The sequence below is a fragment of the Xyrauchen texanus genome, chromosome 41 (assembly GCF_025860055.1).
Source record: "Xyrauchen texanus isolate HMW12.3.18 chromosome 41, RBS_HiC_50CHRs, whole genome shotgun sequence".
In the NCBI taxonomy this organism is placed as follows: domain Eukaryota; kingdom Metazoa; phylum Chordata; class Actinopteri; order Cypriniformes; family Catostomidae; genus Xyrauchen; species Xyrauchen texanus.
Genome location: NC_068316.1, coordinates 7,471,900 through 7,492,179, shown reverse-complemented (window position 1 = coordinate 7,492,179; position 20,280 = coordinate 7,471,900). Strand labels below are relative to the sequence as shown.

The window sequence follows — 20,280 nt, the reverse complement described above, 5'->3', positions numbered from 1 at the left end:
ATATATAAGCGAGTGATTATGTGTAAGAGCTACTTACTCAATGGTGTTTTTATCCAGTGCACCGGTGATGTTAAGGCCATAGAGACGCTGCATGGCAGCGATAGCAGACTGCATGGTCTGAGTGGACCTCAGGACAGACATTCTTGGGTCTGTGGGAGGGAGGTAGCCATACCTCTGCAACCAAGCCTGAGAAAGAGACAGAGATATAGACTTTTGTTTATAATGCTACTTCCTTTATTTTTTTCTTAGGTTTCTTTACACTTGTTTTACACTCTATAAAATACTTATTTTAAGGGCTGTCAATTTAACACGTTAATATAGTGGACCGTTCCACCCCAATTTAACCCCTGGATGTTAAGTATTTGAATTATTTCATATTTATATTTACTTGTAAATATTGACATGATTAATTGCAATTAATTTGATTAATTAATCTGCAAATCATGTCATTAATTTGATTACATTTTGTAATTGATTGACAGTCCTACTTTTTTTATATCTCAACTTGTGCGGCTAGTTGAGAAAAGTTGTTTTTTTTGTTTTTCTTTACTTTATATTACTTAATTTCCTGTATATTATGTATTTGAATTACTGTTTTCATTGCATGCAGCTAAGCTGCAAATGCAGGTAAATGAAAATGCAGTTGATCATGACAAAAATGAAACACAAACATTGCAATTGAAACAAAAACAGAGGAGGTCTACCCAATTTTCACTTAGCAATAGTAAAATAACTCATACTGACAGAGTTTCTTATAGAAGCAATACTGCTGCTGTTTCTCCCATTAGTAGATAAAAAAAACCACAGAGTTTGTTTTGAAGTGGTTTTCTCATTAATGTCAGAGAGAAGCAGCAGGGAACTGCTTACACGCATCCTTTCCTGACCCATCTGCCGCCTTCAGCCAACAGCCAAATGCATCACAACTCTACAACACATGACAGTGTGTGTGTGTATGTGGGAGTGTGAATCATCACTCCTCTGGTTCTGTTGGAGCTCAGATCTGTCCTCTAGCTACAAGAAATGCTCTGTCCTGATGAGGCCTTTTCTGAAGTCAGGGAAAAAGAGTATAAAAGAGTGTCTCACTATATAACGGCCCTTTGATACTAACAGCACAAGATATGCAAAGAACAATTTTTTTATGCAAAATATTATTTCTTTATTTTTTCTTTTGATGTTGGGGTGAAATATAACCCAGATCCTTTTAGCCTTGTATTTGTGTTTTGTAAAAGTCATGTAGCCTCTAAATGAGGAGATACAAGCAATATTTCACAAAGCAATCCTAATTTGATGACAAACTAAAAACCAGTAAAAATGTATATAAAAGACAAGACACGATTTAGCCACGTCCGACATGTTCTTGGATCAAAATTCTTTATTTGTGCTAGAAAAACATTCCTATAAAACAAATACTTTCAAAATCCAATCTATAACAATTAACTGTCACTAAAATAAGAGGGAAATGATTGGTTGATAAAAAATTGGTTGATAAAAAATTGCTCAAGCTCCCAACTACAACCCTATGCATAAATCTTTACATAACCCTATCTCTGATTTATCCACATACAAAATGTTTCTGTGCTAACCCTACTCCTAACCTTCCTCCAAAATCAATGGGAAATGATAGCTTGATATAAGAATGTTGTTGAAGCTGCTAACCCCAGGCCAAACAAAACCATAAACCTATGCCTAAAATTTAATTGGTTAACAGAAATGGTGTCCAACAATGTTACTGATCCATAACCATGTCCTACTTGGGGAAATCATGTTAAAAAATGTAAAAGATATGTTTGTGCTTATATCAAAGAGTGCTGGATCTGGCTTAAGGCATCGAGGCCCTTCAACACATCTGCACTGACACACCAAACAGCTGTTTTGTGTTATTTACAAGAAATGCAGGGTATTTATCAAGCCCAAGCAAGAATAGAGAATATATTCAGGTTTTATTAGCTAGCATTATAGCATAAGGGATTGGTTAAGAAAGGATGTCTGTTTTGTTCACCTCTCATTTGCTTGTTAAAACACTATCGGTTAGGTTTAGGTTAAAGTTTTAGGTTAGGGTGGTGCGTTTTACTCATTAAAACCCCCACTAATATTCACCTGAAAAACCTCATCTGATTATGACACCATTTCACTCACTTTTGGTGCCCCCTGCTGGACATTTCACTAGGAAACTGCAGCTAAACATTTAATGAAGCATGTAATTTTGTTTTGCAAAATATTGCCACAATCATGTATGTTCATGAGACCAGGCTGCAACCAGCACAGGTTGCATGACATGTCAGAATCCTTATAAAAACAATGACCAAAAGACCAAAGACTGCATTAAATGCAGGTTCACTTGTATGTTGTTGGGCCTATGCAGTTTGTTTTTATATTAATACATTTCAGTGTTTATTTTAAGGACTTTTACTTTTATACAATACAGTTTTGGCTCTGTGTTGGGGTACCACTTGATGTATAATGTAAAATCTGAGTCTTAAAGCACTGTCCTAAAGCCATCCCACTGCACATATACAAATAAACTGATTTCAAATAAGGGATATAATTAAGGATTTATTCAGGATTCTCCCTTGACTACTGTTTGACCTTCACCCCTGGCTGACAGCATGTCTGGTCAGGGAAGTGTAACAGTACACTTACGTATCCTGAATTTCCATTCACTCACAGCATGCTGTTAGCTATAAAAAAAAAAACAATCTGTTATCATCTTCAGCTGTTTTACTTGCGCAGGAAGCATGCTTTAAACTAGCCCAGGCATTTGACACTGAAAGTCCTACTTCATGAATAAAAATCATAACCTAATCTGATGTTGGAACAGGATCCAAGGGAATCTATGGAGGTTCAGATTTACACACAGGTATTTTATGAGCCACTGCATAATGTACAGACTTGATGAGGGAGAGGAAACAAAACCAGGACAACAAATGTGTGTCACATAATTGCGGACAACATTGCGCAGAGGTGCCATTATTTCATTGCGCAATTCTCAAGTTCAATTCAACACAGTTATTGCTGCCCAGTGTCTAAGCCCAGGGCTTCACATTTCTCTGTTAGTTAAGGATGCTCAGGGACACTTTTTTCGGAACAGAAAAATGACAAACCATTTCAAAGCTTTGTTTCAAAACCTCAACCAAAATCCCTAAGGTAGAGAAAGACCTCAAATCTTGGTAAAACCTGTCAGCAAAAACAAACATGGTCAACCGCAGCTTAAAATGTTGGCAGTATGGTGTAGTGGCTAAAGTTCAAGGCTTGTGACCATAAGGTTGTTGGTTCAAGTCCCACACTGAGCCAGAAGTGAGATACTGTCTCACTACTGTGCCCTTGAGCAAAACAAGGGGATCATCAGAGTAATAAGTGTACTCTCACTTCGGTTAAACACATCTGCTAAAGGACTGCTTTCATATACTGATGGTTTATGAGTTGCCACATATCATCTTACACTCTGCAGTTACGTTTAAAGTCAAAATGAAACAGCATTCGCAACCTATTTTACATTCCTAATGTGGCATATGTGGACTGAAACAAAATATTCAACAAACAAAAAATAGGGCCTTAAGGAACAAAATATAGCCTGAATGTGAGTTTGTCTACCTGGTCTCACAGCCAAACATTATACCTACATTTTTGCAAATGTTTTTTACGTGACTTGTACATATTACGGTTATTTCCTGGTGAAATTAACACTAGGGGTGCTACAACAGCAATTACTTTTATTTACTTTCACAAAAATCCTGAGTAAAACTGCAGATTATCAGTTCATGAACTTTTTCACCCTGTTCCTCACACAATGCTATCTAATAAAATCTAAACACTTTAACTATAGCGCATGACTTGTAAAGCGATACCTTTTAAAGTTTGCATTACATAACCAACTACATTTACAAGCTAGTTCAAGTGTGATTAAATTGCACAGTAGCTCAACTGATAGAGCATTGCTCTTGCAATGTAAAGATCGGGGTACAATTCCTAAAGAAACAAATTCATAGAAGGACCACAAAATGTAATTGTTTTAGAAATCGCATTTTTCATGTCAAATTTACTTTTTCTAACACTATGGGTTAGGTTTAAGGTTTAGAGTCGGCAGGTCAGTTTTGTTAATTTAGGATTTTGGCTTTTAGTGCCACACGGTGGACATTTCACCTCTGAACTGTTGCGATATGTGTAAGGACCCACATAATATTAATTCATATAAATGTTGCCACAGTCACTTAATTTTTATGAGATCAGGCTAAAGTGTGCAGTAAATTGTGGAGTTCTTCTCCCCTCCTGAAACACCCACATTTGAGAAGGTTTTCTGAGGCTGAAGATCAATTTCATCCTTGAAAGCATTTCAAGACGTCCCGATGGAAATATTTTATTTGCTATTTGACCAGCATTAAACGATCCCATTAACTATTGTCAAAATTTCAGAAAGGCTGTGTTACCTACAACAGTAGCCTAAAACAATGCCAAAATAGCTATGTGGCTATTGGTTAACATTATTTTCCCTGCACATATGGCCTAAGTGACATCAGATAATGTCTAGGTTACTGTTGTAACCTCCGTTCCCTGATTGAGGGAATGAGACGTTGTGTCGAGTGAAGCGACACTAGGGGACTTTCTTGAAGGCCCCCCGAACTTGAGAAAAGGAGAATTTGGCAGAAAAAATTGACATGTTCCTCCCCCGAACATATGGGTATAAAGGGAGGGAATCATGCCTCTGTTCATTCAGGTTTTGCACTGAGGAGCCGAGAATAAGGTTCGGCCATTGCAGTGGCTTGGTTCAGCGTCGTGGCCAGGGGGACACAATGTCTCGTTCCCTCCATCAGGGAACGGAGGTTACAACAGTAACCTAGACGTTTCCGTCTGTCGCTCACTTCAACGTTGTGTTGAGTGAAGCGACACTAGGGGTCCCATATCAATCATGCCATGCGCTGAACCGTGTACGTGCTCTGCTGATGCAGGTGCGGGCAGGCAGTTGCATGACAAAGCAACAGGCTGTGTCAGACTGCATGTACCCTTCCCCAATGCCCCATAAAATTATCATAAACTTTTTTGGTTCCTGGCATCCCGAAGGGGGGAACAAAGTGATGTGCCAAGCATGGGCCGAGCCTGCCATGCCGTTTCTCTCTCTATGTTTCTCGCATAGAGTTAAAGCAGCTGGGGCCATCTTAACGCTATCACACACAACAGGTAAGGGGTTCTTTTCCAACTCCTATTCTTTCAGAGGGAAAAGACCCTGTGTAGACCACCACCTGCCCAGGCTGAGGGGAGGTAAAGAGTGGCGAAATACGTCACATGGGCTTTCACATGTGGAAATGGCGCGGTGGTAGATCCTACCTGCTGCGAGGGAGGAGTTGCTACAAACATGGCAACCAGGGGGCAGTGGGGACTGCCCAAGAGAGATGCAGGTCCACCCCCGGGGCCAGCTGTGTGCCAGCGTGTCTGTCCCGAGGGGAGCCTCCGCTAGGGAGTACCAGAACGGGCAAAGGGAGGTCTCTTGGGAAGTGAACAGGTCTATCTGTGCTTGGCCAAGCCGCTCCCAAATCAGCTGGAACGCCTCGGGTTGGAGCCTCCACTCTCAGCTGAGCATACTTTGTCGCGAAAGCGCGTTCCGCTGCTGTGTTGAGGTTGCGTTCCCGTGATGTGAGTGGCATGCAATGACGTCGCTGAGTCGCTGCTTGCTCTTTCTTCGAGGCAAGAAAGAGACGTGGAAGTATGCATCCTTCAGGTCTATCGCTGTGAACCAATCTTGATGCCAGATGCAAGTTAGAGGTTAGGGAGACGGGGGGCGTATGCTTGCTGCAGGGCGCTCGATGCTGGGGCTGAGAGCTGGGCCCAGGTTGAGACGGAGCTGCCTGATGTTTGGAAGCCACAGGAGGACGCTCTCGGCAAGCAGACAGAGCACAGCCCGTGCTTGTATGGCGGCGGGGCATGATGAATGGCTGTCTCTTCACCGCTGAGAACTGCTGGGCAAAGTCGTCAATGGTGTCGACGAATAGACCGAGCTGGGAAACGGGGGTGTTGAGAAATCGTGCTTTGTCTACTTCACGTATCTCGACCAGTTTCATCCAAAGATGACGCTCCTGGACCACGATGGTGCCATCGCCTGCCAGAGTGTCCACGCTGTGACCTCCATGGCCCCGAGGACGAGGTCGGTCTCAGAGCACAGTTCCTGCAACACGTCGTGCAGCATAAGCTCTGCAGAGGTGAGTGGAATAGTACGTGATCTTAGCTCGTTGATCGCACAACTGCTTTGCTCCGAAGAAGAAATCTAAATGAACAGAGGCATGATTTCCTCCCTTTATACACGTATATCCGGGGGAGGGACATGCAAATTCTGTCTGCCAGATTCTCATTGGCCTTTTCTCAAGTTCAGAGGTAACCGAGGCCTTCAAGAAAGTCCACTAGTGTCGCTTCACTCGACACAACCTCGAAGTGAGTTTTTATTTATTTATTTGAATTTGAATTTATTGAAAGGATAGCCCCTTGAGATGTAACATCTCATTTTCAAGGGGGTCCTAAAAACATACGCAATATACAGCACAGACAACATAAAGCAAAACAACATTACAAAACAAAACTACAAAAACAAAAGCTCAACCTACTTCCCACACTCTTGTGGGCTTCCCACACCCGCAACATAGTTTCAATACAAAATCTCAGCATCATACAGCATCAACATAGAGCCACATAATATCAGCAAAAGATCCTCAAATGAATCTCAAGTATAGAGAGAAAACAAAATAAAATCAGAAACATAGACAAGTTATTTTAAGATAAGAGAATAGGCATAACCTAAAACGATTAAGAGAGGTAATAGATCTCAGAGAAACAGGAAGATTATTCCAGTCAAAAGGGGCTTTATACAGAAATGACCTACGTCCAACTACACTAACAGTTTTTGGAACAAAGAAAAAAGGATGTTGCAAATGTCTAAGAGAGTAGGGAGATCTATATGGAATCAAAAGTTCATTCAAATAAGAAGGACAAACAAAATAAACACATATAAAGATAAACAAAAGCCAATGAAATTGTCTTCTAGATTTAGGATGCAACCAATTAAGCAATTCATACATATGGCAGTGATGAGTACGATATGGACACCTTAACACAAATCTGCACAAAGAATTATAAACAACATTAAGAGGCTTAAGATAAATATCATAGGTATTTTGGTAAACAGTATCAGCATAGTCAATAAGAGGAAATATTAACTGAGAAACAATTGTTTTCCTGTCTTGAAATGTAAAGCAATTAATTGAGCAATAAAGTAAGCGCAGGCAGTGATAAATTCTTTTAATAATATAATCTATATGGGGCTATATCTATAATATAATATATTTATGTATGTTAGTTTTTGTGTGTGACACTGAGCGCTGTCTCTACAGTTTCAGAAGGTTCAGAATACATTATGTTTGTCATTTAATAATATAAACAATGGCATTACACTGTAAAATATGCCATTAAAAAAAAAAACACTTTAAACTGTAAAATTTACAGGTTGTTCTGTAAAGTTGTTTACATTTTTACTTCATTTATACATAATTATTCTGGCAACCACAACTGCCAGTTTTAAAAAAATTTATAAAAGCATTATATATATGGTTTTTTACAGTGTAAATATTGATTTCATGTTGACTTTAAATATCAGACTTATATCAAGAGTTGATGTATAGAGCGAGAGGGTTTAAAAAAGATGATCCCCGAAGGACAGCAGGTTGACAGTGGGGATTCGGCTTTGTTTGAGTCGTCCTGAGATGCACTGCATGGCTCTACTCCCTGAATCTGAGGTTTACTGCATGCTAACTACTATTTAAACTCCCTCCACATACATTCTCCCTCTTTTTGTTTTTCAGACCACATATAATTAGCCAGAGAAAAGAAACGAAAGGAGAAAAAAGATAAAGAGAGGGATAAACCTCTGTGTCTGGCTCTCTGACACGTTGTACATTCAACTCCATGATTAATGGAGCTTTAAAGGCATAGTTCACCCAAAAATGAGGATGGAGGACTCACTTTGTTTAAGGAAAACAAAACCCTAACATTCTAACATCATCCTTTGTATTCCATGTAAGAACGAACCTCATTTTTGGAACAACATGCAAGTGAGTAAATGATGACAGAATTTTACATTTTGGATGTACTATCCCTTTCCTACCATACCTTATATGCCCTATTATATTTGCTCATGTTAGACAGCTGATGTACAAACAGTACTGTAGGTCAAGGTTTTCTTATACCCATGTCAATCACTTCAGAACAGTGCCGTCACATTAAATGCAGTAAAGACAGATAGAATCGTGAAATTTTAAGAGGATTCTTTTCAGCTATGGATTATTTATTGAAGCATGGAAGTGTAGGATTTAGATATTTGCCTTTATCGTATCTTATCTGTTCTATTTTGTTTTAAGGTCACTGTGCCTTTAAGGCAGATAATAGGGAAAGGTTTTCTGAGGACTGATGTTACCCCAGGGGACCTCTAGAGGGAGAGAGTGTGTTCTGTGGTGGATTTGGACATGGGAGCATTTGTTGCAGCCTCAAGAAGAACGAAGCCATTAAAAACCACAACAAGGATGTAGAATGCTGCCTCTGTGCTTGGACTGTGTGCCAAAAGAAAATTAACTTTAGGGACTACAGGTATATTTTAGGCAGATGTATATTTATTCATTTAGCAGATGCATTCTATCTAAATAAACTTACATTATGTTTTTACTACAGAAACTTTTGGTTGTGTCTTGGTTAAAGGAATATTTGACACAAAATAAAAGTTTACACACCCTTATATCAGCCCCATTTTATTTTTTCTATAATGAAACATAAAAGGAGATGTTATGCAGAATGTCTGAGCTGCTCTTTTACAGTGAAAGTGAATGGTTATTTATGTCACTTTCTTTCTTTCTTTCTTTCTTTCTTTCTTTCTTTCTTTCTTTCTTAAAGAGATGTTAAGCAGAATGTTAGCCTGTGTCCCCATTCACCTTCATTGAATGGAAAAAAGATGGAATGAAAGTGAATATTCTGCATAAAATTTCTGAGTTCCATGGAAGAAAGGAACTCACTGTAACAACATGAGGGTGAATAAATGATGGCAGAATTGACATTTATTTGGTAAACTATCCCTTTAATGTGTAATTTAACTTTGGTAGAGGAAAAGTTCTGCCTCTATACAATTAGTATTATGGTGTGTGTGTGTGTGTGTGTGTGTGTGTGTGTGTGTGTGTGTGTGTGTGTGTGTGTGTGTGTGTGTCTATACTAAAAACAGACTCTTTCACACAGTGGCACTTAACTGCTGTCTCTTTCAGCTGTGACACCAGACATGGATCTCTTGCGTCACTTGAGCTCAAGTAAGTGTAAGTGTGTGTGGGTAAGGGCTATCTCTGCCTGCTATCTGCTCTCACACATACTAAATTATTCATCGGGACACATACCAAACTGTCATATCGCACATGGGATCTCCATGGTGACCCCGTCCGTCTCATGCCCTCTTTCAACGGCTGCCGACTGTTTTGGCCAAATGTCAGAGAATATCACAGTTCTGTAACGGATCTGGCGTGCTTTTAACCTCTCATCCCACGTCCAAACAAAACATTTTTTTTTTCATTTGCGCTTTGTTCCCTTGAATCTCCCCAGAGAGAGGTTTGTGCCTGTTTGTACAAGTTCATAGTGGAATACTAGCATACTGCATACTGCTCAGTATGTACTCCATACTAGTGGAAGATAGCTAAAAGGATAGTTCACCCAAAAATGAAAATTCTCTCAATATTTACTCACTTTTATGCCATCCCAGGTGTGTATGACTTTCTTTTTTCTGCTGAACACAAACTAAGATCCATATGAATGCATGGGTTTTCAGAAGTGATGCAATCACTTTGGGTGAGGAAACAGATAAATATTTCAATCCTTTTTTTACTATAAATCTCACATTGTGAAAGTGAAAGTGGAGATTTATATTAAAAAGGATATAAATGTTGAACTTGTTCTCACCCATACCTATTATATTGCTTCTGAACACATAGATTGAACCAATGGAGTTGTATTGATGACTTTGTTTGTGCCTTTATGTGATTTTTGGAACTTGAGATGTCTGGTCACCATTCACTTGCATTGTATGAACCTACAAAGCTGAAATATTATTCTAAAAATATTCATTTGTGTTTTGCAGAAGAAAGTAAGTCATACACATCTTGTATGGCATGAGAGTAGGTAAATGATGAGAGAATACAATTTTTTGGGTGAACTATCCCTTTAAACCACTTCCCGATGTGGTTTTTGCTGTCCAGACTATCATATCTGGATATGCCAAAAATCTGATTATTAGTGGCAGTCTGAAGAAGGCCTTATGTGCTCTTCAGGACTCGTACCCAGTTCTTTCGCATCACAAGTGCAACACTCAGTTGAGCTACCGTGCAATTTGATTGTACTCAAACAAGCTTCTTCAGTTGGTTATGTAATGCAAATGTTAAAATGTATTGCCATGAAAAAGTGTTTTGATGTCATAAGACATCATTGTGTGAGAAACAGGATGAACAGATAATTTGCCATTTTACTCATGATTTTTGTGAAAGTGAATAAAATGAATGAAGTGTTTATTTCACCAGGAAACTGCTTCTCTACATACAACAAGCCATGTAAAATTCATTTGGCAAAAATGTAGGTATAGTAATGTGACTTGTTGAAAAATGTATGCATAGTATAGCAGTATGCCATTCCGAACATACACCCGAGTCGATGCTATGTTGAGGTAAGCTTGGCATCAAGTCGCTGAGCTGTAGGGATATTTTTTCCAGGTCCCCACAGTAACAGAAGAAAAACCCCAAGCATCTCAAGAGAGCTGCTAGCCTAATGTGCATCTATTCAGCACCAACAATCACCCATGCCATTAAAGATTGAAGAGTAACAGTCTCTCTCAACACACTAACATTAGGCCAAGGAAAACAGTGAGAGAAGGCATGAGGGAGACAGAAAGAGAGACAGAAGGAAATTTAGAGAAAGTAAGAAAGAAAATGTCCAGAGAGTAAGATATCTAGAAATAGACATTGCATAAAAGCAGCGCCACGCGTTACGTTGCGACTGTGTTTGGGTAGCACTGGTGTGCTCTGTTCTTCAGCAGGATTCTGACAGATAAACATACGGGTGTGTCGTTCCCTTCCCAGCATAAATCTGCTGTACGCACAGAGCCAAACTGACATCAGAGAGGCCATGTGTGAACGCAACATGCTACATCAAGAACAGAGCACTCCGATCTCTCCTGGAAATGCACAATGCACACAATGACACAATGTCGGAACACAAACATGCAAACACATAGGGGAGCAATGTGCGTAAAGATGTAACCAGTGCTCGACCTGCTCCGAGCGGGATTTGAACTGGGGTTGAACCGCAGGCATGCTAAGGAGGAGGCTAAAGGCTACAGCCCCTAGTGTCAGTCGCTAGTGCATCTCTTGAGGCCAGGGGATTGAGATTTACACACTGCACAGTTACCTTACCAGCTGGCTACTGTTACACTCACCCCCCTAAACCTCACTCCCATCCAGGTCACAGCACACTGTAACCAGTCCTGCTCACCTGCTCCAAATGGGATTCAAACCAACGTTTCCCTATTGGGTGGCAGGTGTGCTAACAAGGAGGATAGAGCCCCTAGTGTCAGTTGCTAGTGCGCCTCTTGAGGTCAGGGGAGTGAGGTTTACACACTGCACAGCTATCTTAACAGCTGGCTACCATTACAAAGGCAACAACTGTAATCGCATTACAGTTAAAAGGGTTGGTTTACCCAAACATGAACACCCTCTTCTGTGAAAACATACAGTGACCATGGACTGTCAAGCTCCAAAAAGAACAAAAAAGTCACCATAAAAGTAGTCCAAATGACTCGCACACTATATTTCAAGTCTCCTGAAGTAATACAATAGCTTTGTGTGAGGAACAGAGTGTAATTTAAGTCATTGTTAACTGAAGACCCTTCCGCGTTCGTTTACCAGGCAGAGGAGAACCAATGATGCTTGACATTGCTGACATCCAACCTGATGCATTTTAATGTGCCTAGTTTGAATATAAATATGCACAAATATATTTGAGAACTGTGGAAGTGAATAAAGCTAACGTATGGCTTCAGAAGACTTGAAATATAGCTGTAAAAGTTCTCATTTAATGGTTCTTTATGGTACTTTTTTGGTGCTTTTGTATACTTTTTGGAACTTTACAGCCCCTGGTCACTATATGCGTTGTTGTATAGGAAAGAACAGCCTGAATATTTTGCTTATGATCTAATTTTATGTTCCAGCAAGAAAGAAACTCAACATGGAACGACATGATGACAGGATTTTCAATTTAAATTGTAAATCAATCTGAAATTGTTTTAACATCCCATTCAACAAAGGTAAAACACAAAAGCTGATAAGATTTTTACACTCTCAATAACCAATTAACTTTCATCATGACTTCAGAGGGTCAGCAGTCAAACTCAAGACAGAGATCATCTCATAAATACTGATGGAAGGATGGAAATAATCTAATAAACATTCTAGCTTCTGTTTATTCCCAGGTGTTGTACTCAGTAACAAATCCACACAGGCCTGAGCGTCACACAGAAATGTCTCCATTATTCAACAGGTTCTCCTGTGATCAGATCAGATGAACAGTGAGAAATACAGGACTGAACCCGTACAGTTAGGCCTCTAGGGACACGACACTCAGCATTACACACAACCTCACAACTGCTTGTAAATATATCAATTTGAAGAGAAGGGCTTATGGGATGGGACTCACATTGTGTACTCTTTTTGAAGCTCTGTGCTGCTCTGACAGATAAGTGTGCATGAAATATTTGTGTGATGCTAGTAGCTTGTAAAAAAAAATAATAATAAATAAATAAAAAAATGCAAAGCAAGCCTATACATTATACAATACTCAGCACAGATCTAATCTGACCTATTAAACCCCAAAACACTGCCATATAGTTAAGACTGTGTGATGTATAGAATACTCACAATATATATTCATGATGATTTTGATGACAATATAAAATTAAGCAACATTGAAGATATTGTGATGATTTTAATATATATTTAATATGCCCATTATGTTTCCTAAAGTGTGTGTTATAACACTAAATTCGCAATCCTGCCTTGGAAGGACTGTCCATTTCAATAAATCGATTCAAATCTCTAATTCAATGATTCATTTGCATCATCTCTATGTTTATGGATGTCTCCGCGTGGCATTTCTCATTCATTAAAATGCGTTAGTAAAAATACATGCAGGTTTATACAGCTGTTACCATGCATTGCTGTTTATTACGGAAGTGATTTTCCCGGACATTTTCATAGAGATTTCATAAAGTTCTTTATAGAGTTTTAAGTCATGAACCAAAATAACTAGCTCTGAGGTAAATCAAAATTGTACATGTTTGAAAATCAGACAAAAAGGCTATGCACTGGAATATTCTGGGTTCAATACAAGTTAAACTCAGTCTACAACATTCGTGGCATAATGTTAATTATCACCAAAAATGATTTCTACTCGTCTTTTAAAAATGGCAAAAAACTGAGTTGCAGTGAGGCACTTACAATGGAAGTGAATGGGGACCATTTTTGAAGGGTTTAAAGGCAGAAATGTCATTTTTACAGTCACTTAAGGATTTTAAGATTTGTTGGCATTACGTCGTCATGGCAACATGTCATTGCAAAGAAGTTGTAAAATTGGCTATAACTTTAAACAGAAAAGGTTAGTATGTGAATTTATAACACTAAAATCATGTTAACATGCATATCGTGTAAGTCTTGTGGCTATATTTTTGAAATGGTGAGTATTTTAACATTCAAAAATTGGCTACCATTGACATTGTAAGTGCCTCACTGTAACCCAGATTATTGCTTTTTTTTTTTTTTGAGAAAAGGTGGGGCAAGTCTATATACATTTTTTAGGTAATCAATATAATGCCTCAAATGCTGTCGATAGAGCTTAATTAGTAATGGACCTGGAATATTCCTTTAACATATTCAATGAGGGAATGAACAACAATCCAATTTAGCATTGCAAAAAATAATTGTAAGTGTAAAATCAATCAAAAAAATTACATTGCAAAATATACAGATATATATACAATACTAACATATAAGTAGTTTGAGAGTTTTGGGAGCCAGAATTCTTCCCAAGAAATTCCAATATTAAACATGACTTAAAAAAATATTAAGATGAAACAAAGTGGACTGATAGCTTGAGCAGAAGGATATACCATCGCTTAACAACTTCAGAGCTTATGGTAGATCTGCATTTCAAGTTTTATTAGTTATCATTAGTAATCAATTCCCCAAAGCAAAAAAATTTATTGGATTTTAATTTCCGGAACCAGACTGTGCGCTCCATAGCTTATTCATGCCCATCTAAATGAAATGTGATCTTTCTTGTGTTCATTTAGTGGAAAAATGTTTTTTTTTACTGCATTTTAATTCTTGTATTAAACATTTTGAATCTACTTGGCAACAATGGCAGTTTGGTCGAAATGACAGTTCTTCCAATCACTCTTTTTAAGCCTTTACAGAGCAAATACATAAATATCAAGATATACAAAAGGCTGAAAAATATTAAGGTTTTCATTAGCTTTATCGCCAAGGTCTACAGTCCATACAATGTGTACTTTGTGTGTTGGAGGTGAAACACTTTGGCCATCACAACAGATACAAATATTTCATTTTTTTTTAATACAAGTTTTAATGTGACATTACCAAGACAAAAGACTTAATTGAAATAGAAAGACAGCAACTGAACTCTCACTGACTGCTATTCATTCAGACACACACATACACATCATGTTATATGAAGTGACAAAACACCATCTAAACATGTCATTCTTTAGAGAACATGCCTTTGTCTGAGAGATGTGACAGTGCTTTATCTGTTCACAATAACGCTTTTCGGAGACTGACATCTCTGATGCAAGAAAGTTATTTTTTTGTAGCATTTGCATGCATTTTACACAATACAGAATAGCTTAAATCTGTACAATGAATGAATTAACGCTCCTATAATTTGAACGATTTATATTACTACAACTTTTTTTCCATTTAATAAATCTTACTTATTAATTAAAAAATAAATAATTTGTGTCCTCAAGAGAAAACTCTTCCGCTCATTCTGGAAGACCATTCTTCAACCAAAAAGCTCATAAAGACCTCCAGAGAGTAATACACACAGAGAAAGAGCTGAACCGCCAAGAAAAGATTACATGTCCATTGTCAGTTCTTCATAATTTGGCTCTCTCAAAGACCAAATAGTTTGTCAATGGCTTCTTTCATAGCACACCTCACTGCCTTCACTGCACACTAGTTAAATCCTTCTTTTGTCTGTCTGTCACACACTATTAATAATCTCACTCTCCAAAACACACACACACACACAGAGAGAGAGACATTGTCTACTGTACTGGGAATGTGTACATTGAACATTTAAAGCAATACAAATAATTACTTGTGCTCATCTCATACACTGTAAAAACTTCTTAGATTTACAGTAAAATACTGGCAGCAATTTCACCAGCAATTTATGGCAAATATACAGCACACTTAATGTAAAGCTCAAATGCAGATTTGTACTGTATTCATCAAATACTGACAGCTACTGTTGCATGTTCCCCACATGCACTGCGACATGAAGAAATTACATGATATTTTTATTTAATGGTTTCTTTTGCTGTTGATTTGTTTGCAGTTTTAGATACTTGTTTTTTAAGGTTCAGGATTTACTTTATATCTAACAGTATGATTGTTGATTGTCACCATTGTTAAGTTTTGTATGCTGAGTGATGATATCTGCATGTGTCTAGTTGACAATTAACAATAGACATTCAATAATAACCTGCATTGCAGATCTCTCTTTGAATGCTTATAATTCAATTACTCGTGTACTGTACAATGACATGATGCTATTGCCTCATTTAGTGTCATTTGCAAGTTATGATCAGACTAATAGTCTCAATTTAGCTTTTTTCCTGGCAAGTGCAAATTATTGTATTCAACTACAACACATTAACACAGTGACTGGGAGAAAAATAAATAAGGTCCAAGGTCCCAGCCCAAGGGGACACCAATCACTATAATAGTGACTATAAACAAAACAACTATTTAGGATAATAAATAAATAAAAAACACTAAATAGTGCTAAGAACTCTATTAACTTCTGTACATGGCCCCATAAACCCCGATGCAACCCAAGCATATAGTACTTATTCAAGTGCCAGGCCTGATCTGTATTCCACAATTCAGTGCAATACTGTTATTTTATATTTATAGAGTATTTTTTAAAGGTTCAATTATACCTTTTTAAATAGCATTTAGACAAGTGAAGAATGAGGGTGACAGGGTTGGATCCAGTATTGTTTATACAGTATGTGTCAATAGTGTGAACACTGGCAATAAGCCACAGATACTACACTTTGGGTTTTAAAATGGCACTAGGATTTTTAATGTTCATCTTCCCAAAATGTTTGGCAAATAACATCTTTTTACTGTTAAACTACTCACTTCACAATGAGCCTGCTATTTATCTCCTAGATTACCATTTTTTTTTTACAGCAAACTGTTGTATTTAAGAATTACAGTAGATTGCTGTTAGAATTCGCCCGTAAATGTACAGAAATATTTAACAGTGTACCGTTTTACTATAAAAGCATATTTAAAGGGATTCACCCATGTTCCACAGAAGAAAGAAAATCATTCAGGATTAAACACTGTGAGGGTGAGTCAATTTTTTGGGGGTGAACTATCCCTTTAAATATGTCTGTTTCACTGTGGCAAAACAGTACTAAAAGGGCACAGGAAGTAAGCGGTGATGCTGTGGCCCAGTGCCCAATTGGCTCTTAACCTCAGATATTCTGAGAGGTCAAAATGTCATCGGACAGCTGGTCCACCATCAAAAACCATACAGATTTAGGTTAAACTCTCACTTATACCCAGATCTGTCATTTAAAAACACAAAAGATCATCATATCCTTCTACAAACCTACTGTATGCGTGTGAGCGCAGAATAAACCTGTGCCTCTACCACACCAACAGAGCATATGAGCCAAACCACTCCAATAAACGTCTGTTTTTACAACACTGTCCATTTAGAACATCAGAGAAGTGGAAAATGCATTCTGTCTCTCTACTCTATACTCTTTTGCCCTGGCAGAATGAACGTTGATTCATTCAAGGGTTCGTTAAACTCCAAAAATATCTGTATTCATCAACATACTTGGATTGAATTAAAGAAATTTATGAACGTACCAAAGGTGCTGAAATCCTTTCTGGACTAGTTTGTCTTTGTGTCTATCTGGCGAAAAAGTTTGTGTTGAGATTTGATTTATTTAATTCGTTTTTAACAAAAGATTTAATAAAAGTGCGTCACATTTCTTCCTTTAAACCCTCTGAAAATTGTCCCCACTCACTTCTATTGTAAGTGCCTCACTGTAACCTCCACTTTTGCTTTTTGTTTTTTGTATTTTAAAAGGAGGAACGAATTGAAATGGTTTTTTGTAGTAATCAAGATAATGTGAATTAACAAATGCTGTCGATTGAGCTTAACTTGCATTGAACCCAGAATATACCTTTAAATACATGGTGAAGTGGGGATTTTAAAGTACATATAAAATGTTCCAGGATTGTTGCTAAAACCTCTAATCTTCAACTGTCTAAAATAGCAATATTCAGAGAGACGAAAAGAATGATGTTGTCAAAATGAAAATTCAAGGCGGTTTTGACCTATTGTTTTCCTTACCACAGATTTTAGACTCATTGCAGACATAAAGAGCATCTGACACAACTGTCAAACACATAAACAGGCGGTTTGCCTCTGCAACACAATTTAGCGCTTGAATCATTGTAAGCCAAGAAGCAAACTACCCTGAACACACTTCAGTATTCCAAATAACACAAACAGCTGTCTCGCTTGAGCATAACTTTTGACCAACTGTAAATTCACAGCAGGCTTTTATAATATTGGCACATTTCAAAGACAGAGTTGCTTTGAAAAGCTTTCTTCAAACTGTTGCAATGTTTAACTGTAACAGCATGTTTATCGTTACAATATTTAGGCTGTAGTGACAGGTTGACTCCTTCGGTTTCTGGACGGATATCAAGTCATGTCGAGCTGATTTATTCTGCCCTCTCGTGAGTTAGATTGTGCCAATATAACAAACCCAAGATCAACCCTACATATCTAATTCAGTGTGTGTGTGTGTGTGTGTAGAGAGAGAGAGAGAGAGAGAGAGACAGAGAAAGAGAGAGAGAGAGAGAGAGCATCACGAAAACAAAGCATACAAGCGCTTGGACTGGAATTATGGAAGTGTACGGGACTCTTTAGCCGAGAAATTTAAAACCCCTCTTTCCTGCCGAGGAAGTAAATAAGTAACAACACTGACACAGTTATTGTGCAGCACAGTACGTCATTGGTACAACTAAACAAGCAGTTCACTGTGTTTTTGAATACATTTGTTCAGGATTTTAGTGGTCATTGATTCTTAATTATAATTGATAATGTTTTACATTACAGAGTGTATGTATGCATATTACATGCAAATTTAATTCATTTAATACTGATAATACTGTGCATATCAACAAGCTTATTTTCTAAAAATGACATATTAAGTTCGTACTGTTCATTTGTAGACTATTACTTAGTAACTACATAGTAGTTACATTGTAACATTAACACTAATGTAAAAAGTGACCCATTGAGTGGACATAGATTCCGTGTGATACATTAAATCATGAACTTGAACTTCGTGGCAAGCTTTGACACAAGAATACAGACCCTTTTAAATCAAACAACACAATGATTTCATTAGAATGTTTGAACTGAGTTGCCATAAAATTAATATGGTGCAACATCCACCAAAAAGTCTTCAGACAAAATTTCATTGAAGGAATTCCTTCTGCATGCTCTTTTGTTGTGCATTTCATAAACTTTGATTTGTTGTAAGGGGTTTATATTATTAGATGTGCAAGGCTGAATTAGTTCAATTGCATTAGTAGTTTTCATGCAAGCTGTCTCAATCCAGCGCAGGGTTTACATAGAGAGAAAGAGAGATGTGAAGGACATCAGCATCATCTCCTCTGTTTCTCTTACCTCCACACTGAATTGCTGTTCCTCTCCGTCCACCGCACACAAAATCCACAGCAAGAACTGCGCGCACAAGCAATTCAACCCTCTTCTATTATGCAATGTTAACAAAACCATAATGACCCGTATTTATAAATTTTTGGCTGTTTTTATTAAGAGTCAATGAAAAGCAAAGAACAATAGAAGGAATAAATCCCCCTCGTCTCAGTTGGTTGGAAACATTACAGGCAAACAAACAGTCGACACGTCGCGAGAGATGTTGTAGACATATATAATGATATCATGTAACTCCGGGAGGCTCTGATCGCGTTGTGTTCTCCTTCAGAGTGTGTCTCCTCTTCGTCTCCCGGAGGCGCAGATGTAATGATGCTCAGATAAGTCACATTTAGTTGTGCTGCTCCTCTTCTGCTCAGAGCGATGGACTGCGAGTTTTCAACCATACCTCTCCCGTCTGGGCATGCGCGCTGCGCTCCTCAGCGGAGAACAACGTCACGGAATCCTGAATCAGAAACCCAACACCACTGTACACTGCTGTACAGAAAAGACAACAACAACAACAACAACAACAATAATAATATCTATCTATCTATCTATCTATCTATCTATCTATCTATCTATCTATCTATCTATCTATCTATCTATCTATCTAATCTAAAATTATGTAAATAATTGTATTGATACAATTTTATTATAATAATAATAAATATTGGTAGTAGTAGTATAATTAGTATTATTACTACTACTATAAAGCTATGTTTATTTTTATTCTTTGTTTGCTTATTTGCTGCATAGACATCTTGGTTGAATCATCCATTTCTTGTACAGTTTTGCTCAATCACTTTGGCTCATTTTTTGAAACATTCTCTAAACTGTAAGTGCAATTGTCACAACTGTTTTATGGGACATCCCAACTCTATTGCATGTCTGCAAAATGTAGTAACTCACCCAAAACATGGTGCACAACAGTTATTGTGTCATTGATTTGGCCAATGGCACCAAAATGAAGTTTTTTTTTTGTAATCGTGTGAGTTGTACTGGTCAAAATGTTTAGATGTTTTTTCACCATGGCAGTCAACCCTGCAAATGATTGTTATATACAAATTACATTTTTGTTCTACTTTTTTGTTGACAGTGACTGCTTACTCTACTATACAAGAATGTCAGGTTTGTCTAGCTGAATGCTATTGTGTATCACACTGAGCTTTT

General features: G+C 37.8%; 1 protein-coding gene across 2 annotated transcripts in view; it reads right to left on the bottom strand.

The window, feature by feature from the left end:
* The window catches only part of LOC127634447 (matrix metalloproteinase-16-like), a 72,636-nt gene extending 53,130 nt beyond the window's left edge, over window positions 1-19,506 (bottom strand). For both annotated transcript variants that reach the window (XM_052114020.1, XM_052114021.1), the window contains exons 1-2: window positions 19,081-19,506; window positions 38-186 (exon numbers count right to left, since the gene is read on the bottom strand). In XM_052114020.1, coding sequence (XP_051969980.1) covers window positions 38-186; window positions 19,081-19,191 — 260 coding nt within the window. In that variant the 5' untranslated portion in view covers window positions 19,192-19,506. The remainder of the gene's footprint in view (window positions 1-37; window positions 187-19,080) is intronic.
* Window positions 19,507-20,280: the final 774 nt, after the last annotated feature.